The sequence below is a fragment of the Ursus americanus genome, chromosome 15, assembly GCF_024610735.1.
Source record: "Ursus americanus isolate L20-20 chromosome 15, mUrsAme1.1.p, whole genome shotgun sequence".
In the NCBI taxonomy this organism is placed as follows: Eukaryota; Metazoa; Chordata; class Mammalia; order Carnivora; family Ursidae; genus Ursus; species Ursus americanus.
The window spans coordinates 23,558,404-23,586,289 of NC_142141.1; the positions used below are offsets into that span (position 1 = coordinate 23,558,404).

The 27,886-nt window shown below is 45.2% G+C and overlaps 1 protein-coding gene across 1 annotated transcript; it reads left to right on the forward strand.

Annotated features, from left to right (window-relative positions):
* Positions 1-557: 557 nt before the first annotated feature.
* Positions 558-27,719, forward strand: SLC36A2 (solute carrier family 36 member 2). The gene is made up of 12 exons (XM_045815340.2): positions 558-2,596; positions 3,196-3,402; positions 6,381-6,471; positions 7,043-7,131; positions 7,680-7,775; positions 11,162-11,246; positions 13,859-14,077; positions 15,431-15,529; positions 21,307-21,473; positions 23,048-23,217; positions 25,903-27,469; positions 27,558-27,719. Exons 2-11 carry the CDS (start codon positions 3,239-3,241, stop codon positions 26,172-26,174), a joined length of 1,452 nt encoding a protein of 483 aa, XP_045671296.1. The 5' UTR covers positions 558-2,596; positions 3,196-3,238; the 3' UTR covers positions 26,175-27,469; positions 27,558-27,719.
* Positions 27,720-27,886: the final 167 nt, after the last annotated feature.

Here is a 27,886-nt window from a genome sequence, read left to right on the forward strand (position 1 = left end):
ACCTTTTTTTTTTTAAAGATTTTATTTATTTATTTATTTATTTATTTGAGAAAGAGACATAGAGAGTGAGAGAGAGAACACAAGCGTCAGGCAGAGGGAGAGGTCGAGAAGCAGACTCCCCACTGAGCAGGAAGCCCGATGTGGGGCTTGATCCTGGAACTCCAGGATCATGACCTGAGCCAAAGGCAAATGCTTAACTAACTGAGCCACCCAGGTGCCCCAAGAAATGACTCTTTTGAGATACTTACATAGAAAAATGAGAATTTGGCTATCTATGCCAGTCCCTAAAATTCATCTGGAAATTTGATAGCTGCATGAAATCCCGAAGTCTTCAACCACATAAATTATGTGCATGGAAGGATTTGTTATTGTTACTGTTTTTATTTTGGAGTTTCTGGTACACATTAAGCATCATCAAGGCACACGGGGATAAATTACAGCTCCAGAGGCACATTCCAAGAGGCCTGGATTCACATCAGAGCTCAGCCTTTAGTGCCTTAGGCAAGTCAAGTAACCTCCTTAAGCCTCATTTCCTCATCTGTAAAGTGGGGGTGATAATGGTGCCTTCCTCGTGTAATGCACTTAGTCTCGAGTTAGCACACAGAAGAGACTCACTGTAGTGAGTTATGATTATTGCCACTGTTGTGCAGAGAGAGTCATAGTAATCAGCCACAGGCTGTGAAGACCTACCCTGGGGGAACAAGGATGGGCAATGAATTCCCATCTGGGTAGGGGTTTTAGTGTTGCTTCTACAGTCTCCAACTTCCTACCTGAAGGAAAGCTTTGTGTTCGTTCCCGCCAAGTCCTACAATGTCAGGCAAAGCACTTTCCAGCCTCTAATCTATTAAAAGCGGACAATGACTTTTACCCCATAGCCCAGTGGAACTCAAACTCTGGCCAGCGTCCGAACCACCTGGGGAACTTGGTCAAAATGCAAAGGCCCAGATTCCCCCCTACTTCAATGAGTCAGAGGCTCTCTGTGCCTTCTTACCTCCCCAGATGATTCTGATACACGCTAGCTTTCAAAAGGGCCGTCAGAGAGTGAAAGAAACAAGGCCCTCTGTTTACTCTAAAGGGTCATAAAAGATTATTATCATTATTTAAATCCCATTTGTTCCACCCACCAGGGCAATGCCAAGTGAGTAGGCTGTGCTCACACAAGAGCTGTGTACTCCAACCCAAGGGAGGCTGGGCCTGCAGCTCAGTGGCCAGGGGAGATGAAAAGCACAGGCCCTAGGGTCCTCAGTGCTTCTGAAGTCCCCTACAACCTAGCACCCATTTCACAAAGTTGGGGGAAAGAGAAACCATACCTTTCCCAGCTTCATGTAAGAGCCGCAGTGGAACCGAGAGCTACCGATGCCTGGGCCAGTCTTAAAGGGCTTGCTTGGGAGGCCCCCACCTGGAAGGAGCCCTCTTGCCTGCTGACAGGTGGTATGACATGTGGGATGTCTGCAGGCAGTGCTTTGCAAGTTTCCTTGTAGCTGAGGACGTCTGGGAACAGCCCTAGCAAATTCCCATATTCCAGCAGCTCCTTTCTCAAAGGTCTGAAGATTAACTCAGGCTTCTCACAACCTGGGGAGGAAAACAGGAGATAGCCCCATATCTAAACATCTCAAGCTCCTTAACAATCTTACTCATCCATCTTGTTGCCTAAGCGGGAACAAAGATCTGTTGGTGGGATGAGAGCCGAGATTAGAATTGAATTACTGAATCTCAGCGCTGCAAATGAGCAGACCGAGGATGAAGCCTGCCGCCCAACAGACCAGGAATGCTGCCACGTAATGCTGCCAGATGAGTGAAGAGAGGACATTCCTCAAACCACGCAAATGTCTCAGTCAATTCAGGGCAAGAAACTTGAAGGGTGGGGCCAGGATTCAAACCAAGAGGTCAGTGTGGTGGTCACAGCCACAGACTTCAGAGACAGAAAGATCTGGCTGGGGTAGATTTGGGTCTCTGCCAAAGGTGAGCGGCGACCTCGGGCAAGCTATTCTATACCTCCCTAAGCCTCAGTTTCCACATCTGTAAAAACAGAATGACAACGCTACCCAGAGAAGGAGCCAGGCTTTTTGGAGCCTGAAGCTTGTATCACTTGGGTGGGGGTGGGGGTTACTGGTAAGGGGTGGAGAGGGCCTCTTTAAGAAAAGGAATACAAAATTACAAATTCAAAATTGCACACAGGACCTTGGAAGAGGTCCCATGTAAGGGAGGGGCCGGACAAATCTGTCTTGGATGCTAGTTAGCTGAGAGATCATTGGAGTAAAGCTCTTGGCACTCGAGATGATGGTACGGAGAGAGGTCTGGCTTGAGTAAAATGCTATAATTTTGAGGAAGGAGGAAATCTTGGCCCGTTCATCTGTCACTGAAGCAGAGATAATGACAGAGAATGAAACACTAGAGAAACCCCCGCAAGGCCTTCTTTAGCTGCGGAGTTCTATCCTGAATGTCATGTGCGACCTTAGGCAAATCACGTGCTCTCCTGGTGTCAGTGTCCTACCCAGTGAAATGTGGCTGGGGGTTGTACAATCTCTGCCGTTTTGCCAAAGAACTCCCACTGCTTTCTCCCTGGAGCCTCACAAAAGCTAAGAAGCAGCTGGAGGTGAGTGAGTGCTTGCTCCGTTTTCCCCCAACTTTTCCCAGGGAAGGGGATCTCCCAGAAGGATGCCTTATAACAGATGTCAGCCAGTGGGAAGTGGAGCCCCTGACTTGGGATGAATAAGGAGATGGGGTATGGAGGTATTCTCTTGGAGACAGAAATAGGGTGTTAGTTAAAAAGCCTGCCGAGTTGGGCACCGATCCCTACTCTGTCACTTTCTAGTTGTGTGAACTTGGGCAGGTCCCTTTAGTACAGAATCTGATTTTTTCATTATTTAATTTATAGGATTAAATGAGAAAATACAGGTAAAGCACTCAGGAGAATGTCTGTTCCTTAGTGAAGTGCTTCATACGTGTTAGTTATGAAAAGGAGGGGTATGGCAGTCACTGCTATGAGGTGAGGTGGGTGACTCCCCTCTCAAATCCCTTCCTGCCTCTTCTGCTCCCCCTTCTCTTGCACGGAGCTGCTTCTTTGGGCAGGAGGAGCATACTCTGGGGGAGGTAGGCGGGGCCTCATTCCAGCTCGGCCAGAGCATGCTGCGGCCTGGGCTGCTGATCTGGGCTTTGCACCTGACGGACACCTTCCTGCTTGCCTCCTTCCAGAGCAGACCTCCTCAACACCCAGGGCCCTTTCTCGGAAGCAGTCATGCCTGTGACAAAGAGTGCCAGGGAACCCCAGGGCACTGTTGACCTCAAACTGGACCTCAGGTCCCCTCCCAAAAGTGCCAAGAAGCTGCAGAGCAAGGACTCCAGTTTCTGGGATGGACGCCCTTCCGAGTCACCAGGCTTAGAGAAGACCAAGGGCATAACGTGAGTGTTTTTTTCTGCCACCCCAATTTCTGCCTCCGAGCCTGCAAGCTTGCACTGACAAAACCCTGGCGTGGCTGTGTCTGACCTCCAACCCATTATGCAGAGGGGAAAACCAAGGTTAAGAAAAGTGCAGGCAGAGACTGAGTCAGGCTGAGAGCTTACAGAGGCAGGAGCGGTGACTCAGAAAGTCCTAGGCTCTCATGGTCCTGCACTCAACAGGTGCGGATGGGAACACTAAGGCCCAGTTACCCCAGGCCACGCACTGGGTCATTGGCAGGATGGGCGCTGGAATCCAGTGCTGGCCCTAAGTCAGTTTTGTTCCTGGGCAATCCTGATCATTGGCAGAATCCCTACCTTCTCCAAGCAGGTGAGATCTGAGCTTAAAACTGGACCTCACTGACAACCAGGCATTGACTCCTCTCTGCCTCCTTCCTCCAGTTACTCTGGCCTCTACTTTGGCCTGTACTTCAGTTGTGAGGACATCAAAAGCACAGCATGTGGAAGACTTTCTTCCACCTCCCTGGGGTGTGGGGGGGTGGGAGAGGCTTGCAAACCATGAGCAGGAAGGGTCTGCAGAAGCAGTTTAGGTGGGGAAGCCACGCTACAGGGCTCAGCAACCTCCACCTCGACCCCTTAAGCAGAGTGGCCGATTCACTTAGGAAATGTGGGTGAGTGGCCTGCTGGAGAGTGCTGCTGCTTTAAGAAGAAAATGTTGACAGCACTGGTAGAGAGAACACCTGCACTCAACTAGTGATTCTGCACCTTCCCTTCCCCCAGCCTTGGTGTCCCCCATATGCAAAACAGGGGGAAACAGGTGGCAGTGCGAATTTAAAGAGGCCGCCTGTGGGAATTACATCTGTCAGGAGGGGTGTGCAGCAAGGAGGGAGAAGTTACCACAAGGGCTGGCGAAGTCCCTTTCCATTGTCAGCACACCTAACAGGGTTCAGTTGCCCTCGGGAGCTAGTCCTGGGGGCTGTGAATTCCTGACACTGAGAATGAACTCTCCAGGCCTTGGGGCCATCCACTAAGGAGCAGGGATATTTCTCAATCAGAGGCCTTGGGGGAACCAACTAGCTCTTGTGTCCTAAACTGACATGTGATTTGGTGGCAATTTCAACTACTGAAGAATCAAAGACATAAAGCATGAGAGAACTAGAGGGGCCCTCCCAGTTTGGCGCTGAAGAGAAACAAGTTGGGCAAGCATGGAACTCAGGTCAGCTCACCCGGGTTCAGAAGCCCACTTAGCGGCTAACCGGCTCAAGCAAGTAGCAGAACTGTCTGCCCCAGTTTCTCCTCTGTGAAATGATATTTCACTCCTCCCAGGATGGCCGCAAAGGTGATTTGCGCATAAAGCCCCCAAACACAGCACCCTTACAAGCTGGCCACTGCGAATACCTTGAAGGTCCAAGGTCACCAAAGGAGTTGGGGCTAAAATACGGGTCTCCTGCCTCCCAGCCCAGTGCTCTGCCCAGCTCACCACACTAAGTTTTTAAGTTGGCTGTATGGCCCAAAGTTAAATTCTGATTTCCTGAGTCCTTTGTTTAGAAATTTCTAAAGTGACCTGTTGACCCTCTCCTTGTTGCAAAACAAGCCCATTATTGGAGGGCCGTAGGGCACAAGTGCTCTGTCAGTGATGTTGACACCCACAGGGAGAGAGAAGGGCCCGGGAGTCTCCACCCACTTTCTCCCTCAATTGTTCTCTTTAACCCATAACAAATTGATGGGCAGATCCTCAGAAAGCTAGAGCATCTAGGGATTAACATAAAGATAAGGGTGGTTGGGGCAATCCTCAAAATATCATTCCTCCCAACATTTACAGAGGCTCAGAAAAGTAGACCTGTTGCCCAAGATGACACAGCTAGTTAAATAGTGGCCTTGGGATTTAATCCCTGGTTCGTCCAACCTCAGAGACCAGGCTCCTTCCAGAATACCTCTGGTGCCCCTCATAGTCAGTGTCCTCACTGAAAGGCTCTCCCAGGGAATTTCCGATGTGTCTAAAGTTGTGGATATAAACCCAACACTCACCTTGCTTGAACCCGGTCCAGGTACAAAGAGGTATAGTAATAGATTGTTCTGGGATTCATCAACACAGAGGGTACCTCCCTGGAACTTGTCCCTGAAGGTGTCCTTCTGACCACCTTCCCATCTGTCTTAAAGAGGGGGTCTAAGTTTTTATTTTTGTTTTTGTTGGGAGAAGACATGCCTTTCCCCAGCTTGAGGTCCTGGCCTGAGGGCCAAAAAATTCCTCTGGAGCCAATCCCCAAATGACCCTGTCTCAACAGACCCCATCAGGGGACCCAAGTCATCTGACCTTTTTAATTCAGAATCACCATGAAGTCTCTTTGCTGCTGGCCCTTTCTCTTTTCTTTGAGTTCAATCCTGTCTCAGCTACTAGTTTTATGATCTTGGGCCATCCCCTTTCTGAGTTTCCATTTCCTTCGTTACAAAATGGGATTTTTTCCCTTTATGTATCTCTCTGGGCCTATTTCTGGGAGGTGGTCCCATAGACGTGGGGTGAAGAACAGGGTCTGTGAGGCATTTCTGAGTTCAAATCATGACACCCCAGTATATCTTTGGACAAGTCATTTAAAAAAAAATCTCTATGCCTCAGTTTTCTCATCAGCAAAATAAAGGCAATAAGCTACTTCCTAGTCTTGACAAGAGGATTAAATGAGGTAATACAGGTAAAGTACTTAGCATAGTATCTATTATATAGTAAATACTAGCATGGCATACGTCGAGTGTTAGCTGCTAAAACCGGGACAGTTTTGGCAAACTGAGATGGTTGGTCACCCTATAGGAGACCCAGAGGTTCTGGGTGCCAGTCAAGGCTACGAGGACTGAGAGATGGCCAGGAGCCCAGTTATCCAGCTGAACTCAGGTGCAAAACCCCATCACTGGCATGCCATGAGGGAATGCCTATTGGACCTCCTCACCTTCATGCACCTACACCCTCGTGTCTCCTTCCTCTCCTTTAGAGCATTCCAGACCTTGGTTCACCTGGTGAAAGGCAACATGGGTACAGGGATCCTGGGACTACCCCTGGCTGTGAAGAATGCAGGCATCCTGGTAAGAGGGGCTGCCGCAGGTGGGGCCAGCATGACTGGGTTGTAGCAGGGGAAGTGGGAGGAGAAGCTCTCAGAGTTTATAATGACTAGCAAGAAGCAGTCGTTCTGGGAGGCAGCTTGGTCCAGACTTGAAGTCTAGACATCTAGCCACGGTTTGAGTTCTGGCTCGGCCACAGACTTTGAGTGGTCCTGGTGAGTCATTTGTCCCTTCTCTGGGGCTCAGTTTTCTCCCTTGTAGAATGCAGGGGTTGGATGATGACGAGTTTTCCGGTTGTGCCCAATGAAGCACTAGTTCTCAGGGGCACCTCAGAGGCCACCAGGGGTCAGAATCCCTAGTCCTCCACTCCCACCACAATACCCATTGTAACTGCTTTATGTACTTTACTGGCATACTACTTGACATTATATTTGAAAGAATAGTTGCTGCTGCCAAAAAGGACTTGCAAACCAGTTTGCCAGAAAGTTCCTTGAGTGCTAAATGGTATCTGTGCTACCAAATCTCTCCTTGAAGTGTTCTTCATAAACCCATTCTCTTCTCTCTTCCCATTTCCCTTGGCTCCCCCTGCCTTCAGATGGGCCCGCTCAGTTTGCTGGCCATGGGGTTCATCTCCTGCCACTGTATGCACATCCTGGTCCGGTGTGCCCAGCGCTTCTGCCACAGGTGAGGAAAACAGCATCTTCATGTCGATTGTTTTGGTACTCAGTTCTCAGGGATGTCCCAGAAACATCCTACATAAAACAAGAGTGTACTTCTTTCTTCCAACAAGGCTAAGAAAAAGAGAAAATCATTTGGGACAGAGACCTAAGGTGAGGCTCTGCCACGTGACTCGTTAGGTGATCTCAATCAGGCCACTGTGATTATCTGCTTGGCTCATCTGTAAATCGGCCACAAACAATCCATGCCTCACCTTGTCTCAGATAATTGTGATGAGAATCCATTGGGGATCATGGATGTGAAAACTACTGTAGCCATGCAAAGTGTGCTTTATTACCCTGGTTATGTAGTAACCACCCCACTTGACAGGTAAGGAAAACAAGCCATCCGGGAAATACTGCCAGGTGTCTAAGTCTGAACCAGAACTTGGGTCTCTGCCCAGTGTTTTTTCTACTCCAGCTGGGTCCTGCCTTGCTGTGTGTCTCCTGACTTTTTAGTACAGGACCTGAAGTTAAACCCCATCTTGGTAACTATGTATGAACTTTCTCCTACAGGCTAAACAAGCCCTTCATGGACTATGGCGACACGGTGATGTACGGACTGGAAGCCAGCCCCAGCACCTGGCTGCGGACCCACGCCCGCTGGGGAAGGTACCTTGTTCTTGCTCTGCCCGAAGAGGAGTGAGCGACAGGAGGAGGAAATGCGGCTGGCAGGGATGCCTTCTTCCCTGGAAAGCTGGCTCAGGTGGCACAGAATGTTGGGCTTTCCACATGGAAGGGGTTCACTGGCAAACTTCCTGATCCAGTCCCCCTCCTTGTATCCTCCCAGTGACAGCGTGCTCATTCCTTTGTTATGCAGCTTTAATAGTATTCACTTACTTATTAAACTATATTTATCCTGTCGTACTATGGACCAGGCCCTGGAAATACTGTGGGGAGCAAGGCAAACAGGCTTTGTTCTCACAGCACACATAATCCAGTGGGAAAGACAAGCATTACACGGTTTAGGAGACAGTCACTTAATAACCACTGGGATGAGTGTGATGAAGGAAGGAATTACTAGCTGCTATCGAGCAGGTAAGGCTACATGTGTGGGCTCATGTGGGCTTCCTAGGACACGACAGTTGAGATGAGCCCTGAGAGAAGGAATTCTTAAGGGTAAGGAATGACCCAGGGGAAAGTGGGCAGGAGCCTGGACAGCCTTCCAGGAAAATGAAAGAGCAGAGCGTGAAGGTCTGAAGCAAGACAGAAGGCATGACAGTTTCAAGATAGAGTGACGGGGAGCTTGAGGGCAGAGTCAAGGAGATGAAGCTGAAGAAGGATCCAGGGGTCCATGCAACCTGTACATTTTAGACCCTCCTAAAAGTTTTTGTTTCTTTCTTTAAAACAAAGAAGAAGCCACTGAGGGTTTTAATCAGGCAAGTGATCATATTTGCATTGTTTAAAGATCTTTCCGGCTTCTGTTAGGAGAATACATTGTAAGCGAGCAATCGTAGATTAAGTCAGACCCATGGGGGCTATTGGCAACGTCCACGCAGATAGCCATGACAGCTGGGACCAAACTGGTAGCAGTGGGAATGGAGACAAGCAAATTTGGTTATGCTTTGGGTCCCAGGACGGTGGGAAAAAGGAAAGTCAAGGTTGACTCAGATTTCTGATGACTTTTAGTTTAGACAAATTGGGTTTGAGGTTCAAGTGGAGATGTCAAGTGGGTAGTGATATGTATAGGTTTGAACCTGTCTTCATGCAGGGCATACAGACCTGAAGTCATCAGCCACGAAGCCAGGGGGCAGAAGACGTTCCTTAGGGAGAGAGTTTATAGTAAGAAGAAAAGTGTAAAAATAACACAAGATGTTTAGGACCCTTTGCTGAGCTGACGTCCTCCTCCCGCGACTCCTGCCTTTTGCTTTCAGGGCTGACACAGAACAAGTCAAGCCCCTCCATCCTCGGTACTTGGGACTAAATCTGCTCTTCGTTTTCAGGCCTGGGCCCACCCCATCTATATACTTTTTTCTGAGTACCATCTAGGTCAAAGTCTCTCTTGAATTGTGATACTCTAAACCATTACAGCCCTGCTGTGTGCCCTCTCACGAAATATAGTCTGCAGAGCAGTGTGGCTCTGACACCTCCCTTGGCCCAAAGCCCATTCATGTACTGAATCAATAAATACGGCCTCTGAGCAGACTAGGAAGCCTTTGGGACAATAACCAGAATTTTCCCAGTGTGTGACCCAAGAGGAAGCTTTGCCTGTCACTTACTCTTCGAATCCTTCTACCCATCATTCGACATATAAAGCAGCTTTTCCTGCTCTTTTTAGGGACCTAGCTCCACTAATCATCTCCTCTCCTATAACTTGAACTTCTTTTGGGATCTATGGGCTCTTCCTCTTAACATTTAAATTGTTCACATATCTCTATCTTGAAAATAGTAAAATAAACTCATAAAATTTCCTGGACCTTGCACTGTCCTCTAGCCACCATCCTATCTCCTGTTCAGCAGCTGCTTATTCAGCAGCTAGCCACTGAACACCCGCAGTGTGTCAGGACAGGTTGTGACAATGGCTCTATGATGATGAACAGAATGGGCACCATCAAGACTGGAGCTCACACTGAACTCTGTGAAAGAACAGCACACCCTCTGACTTGACTTCTGTTCATCTGGTTCACACCTCTTCCGTGGGTCACCTGGCTTTTCTGTCCTTAGACTTCTGTTGAAGTTCTTTCCACCAGTGTCCTAAAAGACCTCCTTATTGCACCTTCTTTGCCCTGGAGAACCTCTCAACAGTGTGGGTACAATTGACTATTCTCTTCTTCTGATGTTTTCTCCTCCCTTGGCTCCAGTTAAACCCTTCCCCACCCCTGGTTTCCCACCTACCTTTGTGGCCAGCCCTTTGCTTTCATTGCAGGCTCCTTTGTTCCTGTCTGCCCTTTAAACATTGGTGTTCTCTAGGGTTTGGAACATGGCCTTCTCTTCTTCTCCCTCTGCACACTCCCCACCACTGACCTGCCTTCTCAAGGCTTTCTCCATTACTGACAAACCAACAGTTCTTGACCCTCATACATAGTCATCTCCTGTAGGTGCCTCAGGCTCAACAATTCAGATACTAAATGTGTCAGTTCTTCCCCTTCCCCTAAAACCTGTTCCTTCCCTCCGGTTCATTTCATTGTCCGAGCCAAAGCCTATCAGGAACCTTCGATCATTTCTTTTCCTTTCCCCCAGATGTTAGTGGTTACCAAGTTATGTTAAGTTCTAGCTTCCTAGTACCTCTTAAAGTGCTTTAATTCTCTTCTCCTAATGACCATGTCTTTGTCCAGGCTGCTGGACACCTCTGTTATTGTAGGAATCTGCTATGCGGTCTACCCATCCTGAGTCTTGCCCCTTCAGTGGATTCCCCACAGCCAGAGAAATCTGCCGAATCCTCCTCTGCTGAAATGCCTTCCTCACTCCTTCCTCTCCATCTCCTCCTCCTCGTCTTTTAAAAAATGTCTCTGTTTCTTCCCCTTCCCAAGGGACTCCCGCTCGGGTACCTGTTTTTCTATGAAGGCTATCTGTTCTCTAATTAGGATAAAATGTCCTTTTCACCGTGGCCCTTAGTGCCATATTCTTGTTTGGTCACTAATCTATGAACCACTCAAGGAGGAGACTATATGTTATTTGTGTTTCCTCAGAGCCTAATATGGTGTCTGGCAGATGGTAGAAAAAATTTTCATGTTAATGATAGCTAATAAAAATGGCGTGCCTACTTCCCTCCATCAATTAGTATCAATTATGAGGAATGCCACAGAGCCAGGTGTAGGGGGAAGTTCCCGACCATGAAGAATTCCTCCACTTGCTGAGCTGGGAGTGTGAGGGTGGTTGAGAAACTTTTTTTTTTTTTAAAGAACTACTGTTACCTCGCTTCTTACTGCCCCATTGTCGATTGCGTTAGCAGAAGCCAGGATGCTGGTACAGGGTCACCAACCCCTGGGGACAGAAATAGAAATGACAAACCAACTCTTCTTTTATAACATGTTTTCTTTCTCTCTCCTCTCTTCCAGGAGTATCGTGAGCTTCTTCCTTATAGTCACCCAGCTGGGCTTCTGCTGTGTGTACGTTGTGTTTCTGGCTGATAATTTAAAACAGGTAGAGTCTTCTAGAGAAGGTGGAAGGGGAAAGGATGTGGAAAAGGAGGGTCCTCTGTTCGTTGTTCAGCAAATCTGGCTCCTTCTTTTGGGCTCCTAGAGTCCTCATCAGTACAACAAAGGAAGTTAAACTAGATGTTATGAAAGAATCCAGACTTCCCCAGTTCACTTATCTGTTCTACAAGTGGTTACTTTTTCCCAGTATCTTGGACCTGTTCTCAAAGCCCGTCACTAAAACTGAGCTGAAAGAAACCTTGGATTTTGTCAGTTGTCTTGCCTTGCGTCCTAATCATCCTTAACTCTCCTAAGACTGATATGGGCTCTTTTGGGATGATACCTAATCTTGGACCATCTTTATCTACCTTTAGCTGCTTAACCTCTGGTTTAACAGTTGTGGTCTCCAGGAAGTTGTTTTGATCTAGCCCAGAAGTTATCTTGTAGCAATTTAAGCAAAATATTGTGGGTAATAACAAAGGCCATCCTTAGTCAATCAGTAAGCTTAAAAAAGAAATTATTTTTTAGAGCTCTTTTTTTTTTTTTTGCTTATAGTAATACCAGAAATTTAGAAATGTAAAGAAATGAGAAAAAAGGGAAAAAACATGCATTCAGAGTTAGCTGCTATTGTGTGTCAGAAACAGGGAGCATTACATAATGCTTTCCCCCATTTATTTCTCTCCGTGGCCGTATCACTGTAGGCACTGTGGCTATTCCTGTTTTGCAGATGAGAAAACTGAAGCTATAAACTTTGTAATGTATAGAAGATCACAGAGCCAAGGTTAAAAATCCAGGCCTTTTGACATCAGAGCTCAAGTTCTTGAACACTATGCTATATTACTTTTCAAAATGAAACAAAATTGGGGCACCTGGGTGGCTCAGTTAGATAAACATCTGACTCTTGATCTCAGCTCATGTCTTGATCTCAGGGTTGCGAGTTCAAGCCCCTGTTGGACTCCATGCTGGGCACGGAGCCTACTTAAAAAAATATGGAAGGAAGGAAGGAAGGAAGGAAGGAAGGAAGGAAGGAAGGAAGGAAGGGAGGGAGGAAGGAAGGAAGGAAATTATTATTAATTCAACCACTCATGGTTATTGTTTTAAGTTAGAATTAGCTGGTTAGCATTTTATAATGTCCTTACATTTTTTTTGTCCTTACATTTTTTAATGTAATTTTTACCAGTTTCATAATATTTCATCACACAGACTGGCCAGGACGTAGTCTCCAACGTTGGATATTTTATTGGTTTCCCTTTGTTTTTCTACTATAATCTGTGGAAGTCTTTGTACACCCCTTTATTTCTTTGGCATATATTCCTTAAAGTAAAATTACTGGGTCAAAGAGTGATTGTTTAAAAGCTCTAAAAACATGTCACCAGATTGCCGCTTGGAAATCAATCTACTATCAGTAGAACGTTGTCATCTGTCTAGAGACAAGGCAAGCATTCTCTCCAAGAGTTCGCAGGCTAAGTAGGATGTGTTCTAAAGCAAACGAGTTAGCTCTGAATATATTTTGGTGCTGGGTCAGGACACCACTAACAACACTCTGAAGGCAAGACCGCTTCATGGTGAACTTAAGGGACAGAAATGTGTGGGGGCCGGGAAAGATCATTGCAGCAAGGGAAGGCTCCCTTGCAGAGGTTTGTCCAAGCTGGGTGTTGAAGGACAGGTTCGAGAAGAAGGGGTGGCAGCCAGGAAGGGAGGAGTGAACACATGGAGATAGGAATGTACAGGCCTGGCTCAGGAGAGGCAATAAAATTGGTTGTAGAAGAAGGTGTGGACTTTGGGAGAGGAAGAGCCTTCAAGGTTGAATGGGGCCCATGATGGAGGGCCATGAATGCCGGCTAATGTTTCAAGTACTTTTCCTATTGCAAGGAATCAGAAGGTAAGGAATCAGAAAGAAATAAGACTTAATGGTTCATTTAAGTAATCGTGGTGTGTTCTTAAGTGAAAAGGAGATTTCAAAATAAGAGCATATGCTGTAGTTGCAGTCTTGTGTAAAAAAGAAAAGGATGAGTATAATACATGTAATTTGTAATATGGTACAGAAAACGCATAGATGAATATATTCCAGGACATTACCCTGACTACCAATGTGTACTGAGATCATCACTGTTTTTATATCATCTTCTTGCCCAATTCTAGTGTCTAATTGTTCTGCGGTGTTCTGCAGTATTGCTTGCACAGTAAGACTGTACCCATTAAGTCAGGCTGATTCTAAATAAGGGTAGTACCATCCCTCTCCTACCCCATCCCGCCTGACTTTGCCAGGGGGTGTTTGTACTGTGTGCAGAGGGGTGTTTCTTGTTTATCACAAAGATTGGGGGATGCAAATAGCTCTTACTAGGGGGTCCAGGGATGCTAAATACCCTTCACTGAATGGTCCAGTCCTCACAAGGAATAATTCTCCCACTCAAATGCCAGCATCAGTCCAATTAAGGAACAGTAAGTGATGGGTTTTTTGGTTATAACCAAAAGAAAGTCTAACTAACTCACTGTGAGGCCCTGGCATGTGAGACAAGCTTTTTGTGAGGGAGTTTGATTATGGGCCAGGCACTAAGCTAATCAAGTCGCCGGTAGATGTATTGAATGTTCCCCTTGCTTTTCCCATTCCTTCCTCAGGTAGTGGAAGCAGTTAATGGGACCACCAACAACTGCCATTATAACGAGACAGTGATTCTGACGCCCACCATGGACTCTCGACTCTACATGCTGTCCTTCCTGCCCTTCCTGGTGCTGCTGGTCCTCATCCGGAACCTCAGGGTCTTGACCATCTTCTCCATGTTGGCCAACATCAGCATGCTGGTCAGCTTGATGATCATCACCCAGTACATCGTCCAGGTTAGTGCACACCACACACCTGACTCCCCCACTGGGCAGAGCCTTTTATCAAGAATAGCCTGATACCTCCCTAGGGCCAGTCCCGAGGGTAGGTGTGTACCTCACTCTTCGGTCTCCTACCGTCGTACCACTATTTCCACAAAGATGTCTCTGTGCAATCTCATTCTTCTGGATAGGTCCTCTTTTATGTTGCTCCTCCAACCCTTGTCAAATTCTGACCTTTGAAAGAAATTTTGCTTTGCAAGGAAAACATCTCAATTGGTGAACCACAGACCATTCCTATAATGGTTGGATAGCAGCAAAAGGCAAATGAAAAGCAGGATCTCCTACTAAAGCTGAAACTTACCAAGTTACCCGTAGTCTCACATCCTCTAGGCTACAATTTCAGGTGTCCAAAATTACCCATAGGAACTCAAGAGAGAACAATAATAATACTTAGTCACAGAGGCATAGTCTCAGAGGAAAGCAAACCTATCATAATGCAAATTACAACACCTTCAAGGTTGAGTTGTGGATTTTGATTTTCTCTCAATTTCCTACTTTTGTATCCTTTCTAATGTTTGTTTGCTGGACAAGACTACACAGAAATTAAACCCAGAAGGCCCTTAGCATATCTCTCATACCATTCAGATGTTTTTATCTTTCAGAAGTCACAAGAAAAAAGTTATCTTGTCCATGGAATTTAGTAAAAATAACAAATTAGTCAAATATTTTATGGTAACTACAAATAGGTCTTATCTTCCTTAAGGCAACATCGATAAATTCTACAAAATTGAATTTCCTAATAAGACAGCTACCTTCGATTCATTTTTGGACCATTCCTGAAGTCGCCCAGTTAGAGAAATGGCTCGGTAATTACTGTCCCATTCAGGTCACAGGGTATATAACATATTTATTCCACACACTTTCTTTCCCTTCAGTTTATAGCTCATTGAAGAAAAGGGGACTTTCATATCTAATTACTTTGGACTCCCAAGAATATGACTAACTACAGTCACAGCAGTTTCTGTCACCCATAACCACTGGTACATTCCAAGTGTCCATGGGCACTTTAGGCTGGTACCAACCTGTGGTGTGTAAGGTTTTCTTCTGGAGGATTCTGGTAATCCCCCCATGAGGTACTGACCCTTCAGTACTTTGACAATACCTCAATGTTTCTGTCCTCTGGCTCTTCCATGTTGTACGTGTTCAAATCAACTTTGATGCCTACTTCATTTTGAAGTTTTCTGAATTCTTGGCATTCCTTTTGTTTTGTTTTGTTTTAATTTAGGTCTACTCTTGGAATACTCTCCTCTTAAATGAACCAAAGCACCTTTGAGAGTTAAGGTCTTATTTCACTTCTCTTTCCTGTAGGAAATTCCAGACCCCAGCCAGTTGCCGCTGATAGCAAGTTGGAAGACCTACCCTCTCTTCTTTGGAACAGCCATTTTTTCATTTGAAAGCATTGGTGTGGTAAGGTTTGAATTGGGTAATCTTTCCCCTGTGCTGTGGGTGGCCTTCTGAACAGGAGCCGGGAACTCTGGGTTTCTTTGTTTCCGTGTGCACACAGGAGAAAGTAACCTCTTGTCCCAATACATCTATTAGACATTTATCTTCATACCAACATGTGTTTCCTAATCCTTTAAATTCAAGGCAAATGGAGGTATACAATTTACAGGATTTAATGAAACAAACAAAAGGAGTTTTAAGCTGGGAAGTACGATATATTTACAATGGTTTATTACATAGTTTGTGTTTCACACTTGAGGAAGGATAGTGCTGTGTATGTAATTTTGTTTACTTTTAATTTGCATATAGTACAATTCACTTTGGTGGGGGGGAGGGTGTACATTTCTGTAAGTTTTTGAAATGAGTAAAGTCATAGATGTGCCACAGTCAGGACACAGAACAGCTCCCTCACCAACAAAAATTCCCTCGTGCTGTCCCGTTGTAGTCAGTTTCTCACCTCCCACTAACCCCTGGGAACCACCTTCTGTTCTGTCTCTATCGTTCTGTCTTTTCCAGAATGTCACATACCTGGGATCATGCAGGATGTAACCTTTTGAGACCGCGTGTAAGATCACCTGTGTTGTTGCATGCATCGGTAGCTCCTTGCTTTCTATTGCTGAGTGCCCGCTGTACCGGCAACACCATGATTTGCTTATCAACTCACCTGCTGAAGAACAGTTAGGTTGTTTCTAGTTTTTGACAATTATGAATAATGCTTATAAGCAAGCATTTGTGTACAGGATTTTGTGTGAACCTATGTTTTCATTTCTAGGAGTAGGTTTGCTAGTCACATATTAATGTGTGTTGTTTAACTTTATAACACACTGCCACACAGGGTTTCATAATGGCTGTACCATTTTGCTTTCCCGCTGGAATGGATGAACATTCTACTTGTTCTGCATCATTGCTAGTTCTTCAATGTCCTGTCAGCGTTTTTTTTATTCTGCTATTCTAATAGGTTCGTAGTAGTATTTGATTGTGATCTTAATTTGCATTTTATTAATGACCAATGATTTTGATCATCATTTTGTGGGCTTGTCATCTGTATATCCTCTTTGGTGAAGTATCTGTTCCAGTCTCTTGCACACTTTTAAAAAACTGAGCTGTTGAGTTTTAAGAATTCTTTATATATTACAAACGCAAGTCCTTTATTGGATATATAATTGCAAATATTTTCTGTAGTCTGTAGCTTGTCTTTTTGTTCTCTTAACAGTGCCTTTCATGGAGCAAATGTTTTAAATTTGATGAAGTCCAATATATCAAAATTTTCATTTTATGGATCCTGCTTTTAGTGTTTTATCTAAAAACACTTTGCCTGACCCAAGTTCACAAAGATTTTCTCCTATGTTTTCTTCTAAATATTTTGTAGTTTTCATTGTACATTTAGATCTACGATCCATTCTGAGTTAATTTTTGATAAAGGTGTTTGTATGTTGTAGTTCTTTTTTTAATAGGTTGCCCAATTGTTCCAGCATCATCTGTTGAAGAGACTGTCTATTTTCTGTTGAATTGCCTTTGCATCTTTGTAAAAACTTTAACAGTGTTGTCTTTCAATCCATGAACATGGAATGTCTTTCCATTTATTTGGGTCTTCTTTCATTTCTTTATTTTTTTTTAATTATTATGATATGTTAGTCACCATACAGTACATCATTAGCTTTTGATGTAATGTTCCATGATTCATTGCTTGTGTATAACACCCAGTGCTGCATATAGTACGTGCGCTTCTTAATACCCTTCACGGGGCTAGCCCATCCCCCCACTCCCCTCCCCTCTAAAACCCTCAGTTTGTTTCCCAAAGTCCATAGTCTCTCGTGGTTCATCTCCCCCTCTGAATTCCCCCCCTTCATTTTTCCCTTCCTTCTCCGAATGATCTCCCTGCTATTCCTTATGTTCCACAAATAAGTGAAACCATATGATAATTGTCTTTCTCTGCTTGACTTATTTCACTTAGTGTAATCTCCTCCAGTCCCATCCACATTGATGCAAATGTTGTGTAATCATCCTTTCTGATGGCTGAGTAATATTCCATTGTATATATGGACCACATCTTCTTTATCCATTCCTCTGTTGAAGGGCATCTTGGCTCCTTCCACAATTTGGCTATTGTGGACATTGCTGCTGTAAACATTGGAGTGCATATGGCCCTTCTTTTCACTATATCTGTATCTTTGGGGTAAATACCCAGTAGTACAATTGCTGGGTCATAGGGTAGCTCTATTTTTTAACTTTTTGAGGAACCTCCACATTTTTTTCCAAAGTGGCTGTACCAGCTTGCATTCCCACCAACATTGTAAGAGCGTTCCCCTTTCTCCACATCCTCTCCAACATTTGTTGTTTCTTGCCTTGTCCATTTTTGCCATTCTAACTGGTGTAAGGTGGTAACTCAATGTGGTTTTAAACAATGCTTTGATGCTTCACATCACTCCCACACATTCACAACTTAGGGCAGAGCCCAGGACTTCACTCACAGATTTAGGGGACCACTTTCTCCAGCATCCTCTTATCCATGTTTTCCTGTATACTCACCAGCTTCCAGGGGCTTCTAGTTTTCTGGTTTTCTGGCTAGAAAGCCAGAGTTATAGCCTCCCTATAGTGCTATGCACTTCCTGTGACTGAGTCTGACTGGGGTTAAGCACTGAGAGGAAAGAGAGAGGGAAAAACTAAAATAAAAATAAATGAATGAATGAATGAATGAATGAATGAATGAATGAGTGAATGAACAGCGATTCCTTCCAGGGCCTGCTTCATAGATATGCAACCTATGCAGTCACAAAGAGACCTGCCTTTGGAAGGGTCCCACAAGGTTTAATACTCTGCTTTCATCATCTTGAAATTCTTAATTTTTGAACGAGAGGCCCTGCATTTTCATTTTGCATTGGATCCTGAAAATTATGTACCAGAGCTGATTTAGCCCCACATTCTTTGGACTCCCAAAGCCCCCTTTGCTAGTTCTTTTGCTCAAAGAGAAAAATTTGTGTTGGATTTTTAGGTGCCTGTGTGACCACCACAGTCACTGATATACCAGGATGCTGCTTTGTGACTGGGACTTGCCTTGGGAGTGTGGTCTTGAGAGTAAGAAAGGAAACAAAAAAACTAGGGGCCCCCTCCGTACTGTCTCTCTCACAGGGGCCTCTATTCTATGTCCTCTGGCCAGAAAGAGGGTTTCTCTTGGACTTTTTTCTGTCTCCATCCACTGCATAGGATTCTAGGATTTGAGGTCCTCTTGAGTCTAAATTGGGAGATACAGGAAGAAAAAAAATCAAGAAACCCGGTACCATAATGGTCATTTTTACTGGTTTTGATCAATCCACATGCTATCATATACTTTTCAGAGTCCATAGCTAGTTGTTTTATGTATTCTTCCCAGGGCTTTTAATTTTAATCAGTGAGAGAGCTATGGTGGAATGTGCCTACACCATCTTAATGAAAGTGCAAGCTCTTTATATTTAGAATTCCGGATAGTCATGGCAAAAAGCAGAGTGCAGTGGTTGAGCAAATGACTTTGGAAGCAGGATATGTTGGAATCTTATTTTGGCCATGAGTTACTCTCTGAACTCTAATTCCCCAACTAAATGATGGTAGTAATTGTTCAGTAAGTATTGAACACCTACTATGTACTAATGATGATTAGTATCAGTTCACATTAGCTCTAGAAATCTTCTAGCCCAGTCTCCCAACTTTACAGAAGAAGAGCCTAAGCCCTGAGGAGGAAAGGGACTCGAGCCAGGTCACCAGCTGGGAACAGCAGCAGCTGTGGCTAAAACCAGGTGCTCCTTACTCCCACTCCAGGGACTTTAGCACTTTTTGTAAATGGCCATTTATCAATTTGATTGACTGTGGGAGGAGAAAAGGAGAAAGCCAGCTACCGGGTAAAAAAGGTAATTTTTAGCCTAGAGAATTTATGCAGTGAAAATGTATTGCAGGGTAGGAAAGCTCAGGTTGGATTTTTCACTCTCCACATAATCCCCTGGACGTTTTCCTGAGCACCAACTGCTACTAGGAAATTGCCCTTAATCTGGAGGAAAGTCGAAAGGCACAATGATGACCTTGACATGGCGTTCCCTTCAAGTATTTTCCATTTGCATGGGGGTTGACATGCATATAGGACAAAAAAGGAGTTAACGGTACAAGGGAGTAGACGCTCAGGTCCAACTGAGTAATAAATATATCCAATGCTGGAGATTGGGAAGAAGCAAGTACTTGAACTTCGGAGGACAGCCCCAGTCTGCAGCCTCACTCTGCAACTTTCAAGCTCTGTAACTTGGGGCAAGTTACTCCATCTTCAGAGTCTTGTTTTCCTTGTCTGTAAAATAAGAATTATACAAGCACCATCTTCATAGAGATGTAGTCTTCACAGTATTAAAAAATAGGAATGGTTGACATTTACTAAGCCCTTACTGTATGCCATTGGTGCTCATATAAATCTCAAAAAAATTCCAATAGCTAAATTTTCAGATAAAGAAACTGAGGCACAGATCAGCCTAATGATGCATGCAAAGTGTGCTTTAGCCCATGGCCTGATCAAGGAGAAGGAGAAGGTGGAGGGGGGCTGTCAGCCAATAGAAGCCTAAGGAGGAATTTATGGTATGAGAAGCCAAAAGGTTGGTTCCAAAAACAGAAGTGACCTTGGGATGCCCAGCAGGCTCCTGGTAGTCTGTCTCAACTTGGATTCTCTCAGAGCCAGGTATACATCTGGGGAAGAAGGAACCCGAGAACAGGTTGTATAGGGAAATGTCCTACTGGGGAACCAGGAACCTCCAGTCCCAGCTCTGCCACAGTCCGCTGTGTAACCTGAGTCGCAGCCTTCCTATCTGAGCAGAGAGCAGCGAATGCACTAGAATTGGAAGTCTCAAACTCAAATGCCTTTAGAAGGCAATGTGAGTGAAGAAACCAGGTGTATGTCCGTATGAGGGGGAGATGTGGGCCGGGTGAATGGGGTAAGAATAGTTTGCCCAAAGGCATTCACCTTCAATTGTCTAAAAGCCTATGCTGGCCAAACAAAATGCATCTGCTGGCCAGATCAGGCTGTGTCAGGGGCTGAGCTCCTTGGTCTGCACAACCTGAAGAAGGGCCCTTCCAGCTCTGATGGTCCAGGGCTCATCTTGTGATTCCAGGTCTTCCTTCCTTTCTTCCCTTTTTTCTCATCTATTGTGGTAAAATATACCTAACATAAAATTTACCATCTCAACCATTTTTAAGCATACAGTTCAGTGACGTTAAGTACACGCCCATTATTGTGCAACCATCACCACCATCCATCTTTTGGTCCTGCAAAACTCTGTACCCATTGAACAATAACTGTTCATTTGCCCCTCCCTGAGTCCCTGGAAACCACCATGCTCCTCTTTGACTCTCTGAATTTGACAACTTCAGGTACCTCATGTAAATGGGATCATGCAGTACGTGTCATTTTGTGACTGGCTTATTTCACTGAGTGTAATGACCTCAGTGTTCATCCATGTTATGGCATGTGTCAGAATTTCCTTCTTTTTAAAGGCTGGTTAATATCTATTATAAGTATATACCATCTTCGTGTATCCATTTATCCATCAGTGGACACTTGGGTTGCTTCTGCCTTTTGGCTATTGTAAATGATGCTGCTATGAACATAGTTGTACAAATACCTATTCAAGTCCCTACTTCCAATTCTTTTATGATATACTCAGAAGTGGCATGCCTTTCTTTTGTTCATGTTCCTCTTTCTCCTTCTCTCTTTTTACACTATGATCCTTCTGTAGGTTCTGCCCCTAGAAAACAAGATGAAGGATGCCCGCCGCTTCCCAGCCATCCTGTCACTGGGAATGTCCATCATCACTGCCCTATACATCGGCATTGGGTCTCTGGGCTACCTGCGGTTTGGAGATGACATCAAGGCCAGCATAACCCTTAACCTACCCAACTGCTGGTAACTTCACAGGCTCCCATGTGGTGGGGACTCAGGGCTTGGTGGGAATGTGTGGGTGACTCCCTCCTCCCTTCCATAGATGGCAAACTAAGGTCTAGAGGGCCTTCACAGTGAGAAGCAGAGCTGTCTTTAAAACCCTGGGCTCTGGTTTCTCTGTCCAAGGAGCTTCTCCTTCAATAGCCTGCCATTTTGAGTGAGGCCTTGATAGCTCAGTATGAAGAAGGACATGATTTAGGAAGAGAGAGAAGTGACAGTTCTTGGTCACCTAAGGAGAGAAGGGAGGGGCCCTCAGGGAGAACAAGAGACAGAAAGAGGAGTTGGTGGGTGGCAACACTCATCTGGGATTACATTTCCCAAGGCCTGTGCTACAAGCCTTGCTTGCCACAGCCAAGGGTTCACATCTTCCGAGTTAGAGTAGCTAGGATGAAAAAGTAGTAAAGCAAGAAACAATTTGGGAAGACCACTGTAAAAATTCTATGTTCAAATGCACCTAATTCATGCAACAGTGAGCTGACCCAGACTTCAACAGTACCACATTTAAATGGACACATGAACCCATATTGCATTGTGCAGCACTGTCTCCCACATCGAGGCATGTCATTAATTACAGGATGCCTGTCTTTTTAACGGTCACTTGGAGGCTTAATTTGCCTAAATGGGGCTCCTTTCCCAAGGTGGTAGATGTCATTCATCAAGCATGCAGTCCACCTCAAAAGATGGGACAGAAATGGAGTGAAGTGGTGTTTCAGGCAGCAGGACTAGTGTGAGCAAGGAACTCAGAAATGTGGAAGTTAATCTTTCTAAGGAATGGCTCCCCAGCCCCCATACACACACACACACACACACACAGGTTTACTAAACATGTGAGATGCAGCTACCACATTAATGGAATAAAGGAAAAAGTCCTAACTCCATAAGTCAAAAAAGGCTTTGGTAAAACTCAACACCCCCCATCACACCCTGTCTCTGCCCCTAGTCCAAGGCCTGCAAGTAACCCGGCCTCTCCTTTTACCTCCCAACCCCCACCCAACCCTATTTGTAGACTGCTTCTTCCCCCCAAGGATTCAGGACTCTGCAGTTCTCTCAACCTACTAGAAGCATGTGCTGAAGGCCTGTTATGTGCCAAGAGCCTTGGGGGAATCCAGAGAATTGCTAAGGACTGACATTAGATCACAAGGGATTGCTATGTTTTAGAGCCAGGTTTTTTGGTCTTCACTACTTACCACTTGTGTCTCCCTGGGCAAAGTAGCTGGCCTGAGCCTCTAGTTCCTCAAATCTAAAATTGACCATCAAGTGATAAGTGGTTTGTGAAGGTGTCACATGTAGCCACACTCAAGATTGTTTTTCTTTAGAGATGACCCTCTGTTGCCATTCGAATCCATGATACCTTACTCTGTTTTCACCTGGTGCTCTGCAGTGACTCCCTCTTGGCTCTGGGAAATCCCTGCCCATTGTTTTCGGACAAGGAAACTGGAGACCAAGGGACGATCCTGAGGTCAAAGGTTAATGTTCCAAGGAGGCCAGGTGCCTGAGCGTGATGGCCTTAGCGAGCATTGCTCTGGTTTGTCCTGCAGGCTGTACCAGTCGGTCAAGCTCCTGTATGTCGTTGGGATCCTGTGCACCTACGCCCTGCAGTTCTATGTCCCTGCAGAAATCATCATCCCCTTTGCCACCTCACAGGTGTCAAAGCGCTGGGCACTGCCTCTGGACTTGTCTATCCGCCTCGCCATGGTCTGCCTGACATGTGAGTACACAGCTGAGCCAAATGTTGCTCTTTTGCTGAGGGCTGTCAGGAGTCCGCCAGATGGTGACGGGTAGTCCTGATAACCAGCATTGATTGAGCACTAATTGTATTTCAAGAACTCTACTAAAGCTTTACAAGTATTAATTCATGTAAGCCTCTGGGACAACCTAATTCTTCCATGTACCTAATTAGTCAGATTCACAGGTGTCCAGCCTGAGGGAGTGACACAGCTGGTTGAATAATAATCATAAGGATAAGACCTGATATTTATTAAATACCTACTGTGTACCAGCCACTGTGCTCTTTTTAGACTGAATTTCATAGTATTTCCTTCAGCCCTGCAGGAACTCTTATGAGGTAGGACTATGATAAGCTTCCCTTTACAAATGAGAAAACTGAAGCAGGGAGCGATAAGTAATTGGCCAGGAAGTGCCAGATCTTGGATTTGAACCCACATCATCTGAGTCTGGAGTCAGCACCCTTCACCCCTGAGACAGAGGTCAGTGGCCATTTAGTCTAATCTGATAGTAGAGGTGTGTTTCCGAGCCTCAGAGTGTTGTATAAACTTGTGCCAACATTTAAAATGTTCGAGATCTCACATACAAATCCAAATTTCTAATGTTTTGCAGTGGGGGGGAGCAATTAAAATGGTTTGGCAAGCCTAGGATCACATTCCCCACCGGCAGCAGTGAGCCGGACTTGCCCCCTGGGCTTCAGCTGGCCCCGCTCACCCCTCACAGTCCTCCTCATGCCCCAGGCCCCATGATCCAGGGTGCCCCGCTTCTGCAAGTGTTATAGCAGCGGTGAAAGAGGATAGAGATTCCTGTACAGAGTGTGGTGTTCCCTGACTCTCCTTAAGGCTCCTTTTAATTGTGATCCTAAGACTCCTCCTTAGGGAGATTCTTGCTTCTTGCTGGACCAGACCAACCCATGCAGTTCAGTGGACACCAGTTTTCCTTCTTTGAAATGATTTGTTCCCAGTTTACCCCAGGAAGCAGGGACACTGCCATTCGGAACCTTAGAGACTCCAGAGAGATCGAGGCATTTGTCCTAAATATGAAGATAATAATTCCTGAAGCCTATAGCTTCTGCATGCATTGCCCCAATCCAGACAAATGAGGAAATAAATTGAAATAACAATAAAGATAACTTTTCTGAGTTATAGTGCGTTTAAAACTTGAACACCATTTGCAATGTGAACCATAACACCTAAAAGGATAAATATAGCATTTATGCCCATTTTGCAGAGGAGGAAACAAGCTGAGGAAGATGTAGGGACCTAACCCAAGGCCACACAAGGGGAAGCCAGAATCCTGCCTCCCAGACCTGTTTTGGTTCTGATATACCACACTTCTCCTCCACAGGAAGCCTGGAGAGGCTTCCAAGGCTTTCTTGGTGAAAATCTTCCAACAAGTCAAATAAAAAATATGGAAGCCCAGGCCTATAAAGCATCCTATGAAAAAATAGATAATTTCAAAATCTTTAGCTTCTGGTGTTTGTTTGTTTTCTGACATGTACTAAAACCTGGAGAAGACATTCTTTTAATGAGACCCTGCAATCTTGTTCCAACTGAAGACCCTTCTCCTATAAATAATTTCACAGTCTAATCATTTGCAAGTAAGAGGTGCGTGTCGTCGTGTTAATCACTAAAGTGTTAACTCTATGAAGGCGTTTTTAAAAAGTTTTGCATCTTTTGTACGTTGATATGTCCCAAACAGATGGGACAGTTCCCAGAACTGTTATTTAATGTTATTTATTAAGAGCTTAATCATTGTCTTTTGAAAAATATTCTATTTATTTATTTGAGAGAAAGAGTGGGGGGAAGATCAGAGGGAGAGGGACAAGCAGACTCCTGCTGAGCAGGGAGGCCGATATGGGGCTGGATCCCACCACCCCGAGACCACAACCTGAGCTGAAACTAAGAGTTGGACACTCAACCGACTGAGCCCCCCAGGTACCCCTTAATCATTATTGAATAATGTGGGGATTTGAAGTGTGCCCCAGAGGCATAAAAATTACTTTAAGCTAAAAACATTTGAACAAACAGCAGCTACAGGGAGGGGAAAAGCAAATCCTTACCTGAACTTCCTTTGCTGAATTAAGCAAGACCTTCTGACAAAGTACAGCCTCCATAAATCCCCTCTCTGGAAGGTTTTCGGCCAGAAAGGAGACTAACCATCATCACAGACCGAGTAATTCCCTAAATAAACTATCTGAACCAGTCATAACTTCCACTTGTTCTTACATATGCTGTTTCTGCCTCCGCCTTTCCCCTTATGTAATGGGCATGTGAACCCCTATCTTTGGCTGTTCTGGGAGCCAACTCCTCTGAAGGCTCCCTAGCCCTAAGTAAACTCTGTCTTTTGTCCTGTTAATTTTGTCTACTGTCAATAAATCCCCAGTCCCCGCTCCTCCAATCATTGAACCTAAAAGTAGGGAGAGGGAAGATTTCTCTTCCCAACAATATGAATGCATATTTTGGAGAATTTATTAGGAGACACACCAAATTTTTAATGCATAGCCTCTAGTGAACATGATTGGAGTATTATAGGACTTACAGTTTTTCCTTACGTAACTAAAAATGAGAAACAACTCATTTATGTTTTAAGAAAAGGATTCTAAAACCAAGCTTGGAAAGCTTAACTAAGTCTCGAAGATCCATGTGTCCCATATCATCTTCCACAGGTGCCTTGGCCATCCTCATCCCCCGCCTGGACCTGGTCCTCTCCCTGGTAGGCTCCGTGAGCAGCAGTGCCCTGGCCCTCATCATCCCGCCCCTCCTAGAGATCACCACCTACTACTCGGAGGGCATGAGCCCCCTCACCATCGCCAAGGACACCCTGATCAGCATCCTGGGCTTCGTGGGCTTTGTGACGGGGACCTACCAGGCCCTGGACGAGCTGATCCTCTCGGGACACCCCCTCACCTTTTCCAACTCCACCGCTTTTATTCAGTGAGAATGGCACTGCTCCTAACCCGCCAGCACCTGACTTTTACTGATATGGATATCTTTTGTATGCTTTACCTTTATTTTGCCTCTTTATCTTTTTTCTGGGCCAAGTCACGGTGAAGCAAGCAAGGACTCACCAGCTACAGGGTCTAGATGATCATTTACAAATTTGTTTTATTACTTTTCTTTCCATCTTTAGCTTTCCCTTAAGTTGGGAGTCTCCCATGGAAGGCTCTTGATTCATCCAATTTCTTGGCAATTCAGAAGGTGGACTTTGTACCTTGGGTGGTGCTATGCAAGAAGGGGCCACCAGGGGGAAAGCAAGTGACAGCAACTGGCAGAAGGAGGTGCAGCTGGCTAATGCTGACTCGGATCTGGTAGACAAAGGGTTTCTTCTTTTCCAGATCTATTCGGAGAACATAGACTAGGGGACATAACCTATAATCCAACAAGGTATACACAACTCCTATGACAAAATAGATAGGGCAAAGAGGTCCAGTGTGAGCTGCAACTCTCAGAAAGGAGCCATCATATTTAAGTCAAGGGCAATAAACTTTCTAAACACTGGATAAAGTTTTGGCCCAGTTCAAAGATGCCAACAGTAAATAGATGTGGAAGTAGATGTGTCAGTGGCAGAGGGGAGGGGAGTGGGCAATACTATTACAGTATCTGACATTACTTACCTCTTAATTCTTGCAACAAGCATTCTGCCTACTGTTTGTCAAGCATAGTTCAAGGTTCTTAGAGTGGGTTGCAAAAATGGCCACAAATTCCTCTTGACAACATGACTTTGCATCTCCTCTCAGCAAGAGGTGAAACCTGTGTCTCTGCCCCTTGAATCTGGTCTTGCCCTTGTGACTTATTTGGGCCAACTGTGATGCAAGCAGAGGTTTGGTGATAGCTTGTGCATCAGGACTTTCGTTTCTCACTGTGCTGAGGAGCCATGACCACCAGGTGAAGAAGCCTGAGCTAGCCTCCTGGAGGACGAGAGGCCACGTGGAGCAGAAGTGAATCATCCCGGTTGAACCCATCCCTCAGATCAAACAGCCTGCCCACTTCAAGACACACAAGGGAAGCCGCGTAGACTACACCCAGCCCCAGCCAGGCTGACCCAGCTCATAAGAATTGCCCAGATGATCCACAGAATTGTGAGAAATAATAAATGTGGTTTTAAGCCAAAAAGTGTGGGAGTTTTTATGCAGGAAAAGTTAACTGATACTCACTCTAAAGGAGATAAACCAATGAGACAAGCATCCCTGCCCTCAAAAAGCTAGTTCACTATCCACTGGGGAAGAATTACAGGTAATCTACTAAACTGATAGCATCATTGGTCCTTATAAGGGCAGAGGGACACTAATTGCTCTGGAGTACTAAGTATGGCTTTCCACAGGTGGCGCCATTGACCTGGATGTCGAGTAGAACTTGGGTCTCCTGACACTGAATCTTGCCCTCCTTCCACTCCGACCTGCTTCCTTGACAGTCCTGGGCCTTTTCTCATGTCTGAGCTTGGCTGGTAGCTGGAGCCAGCCAACCTGAAACACCATCTCAACCTTCCAGGTAGTGTTTCTCCTTCCTCCCTAAAATCACTAGAATTAGGAAAACGCCCCCAAATAACCGAGTAGATATTATAGGCAGATCTATATTCCCAGGGGAGAGAGTTTCTCATCATACTTCCTGTAATTTATGGGAATGTCCCATGCTTGTCTCTACCTTCATTTT

What these genes read in the sequence shown, in the direction of transcription:
- SLC36A2 (XM_045815340.2), top strand. Translation starts at nt 3,239, where the DNA reads ATGCCTGTGACAAAGAGTGCCAGGGAACCCCAGGGCACTGTTGACCTC. An exon ending in GAGAAGACCAAGGGCATAAC is followed by an intron (nt 3,403 to 6,380) that starts GTGAGTGTTTTT and finishes CCTCTCCTTTAG; the next exon opens with AGCATTCCAGACCTTGGTTC. An exon ending in TGAAGAATGCAGGCATCCTG is followed by an intron (nt 6,472 to 7,042) that starts GTAAGAGGGGCT and finishes CCCTGCCTTCAG; the next exon opens with ATGGGCCCGCTCAGTTTGCT.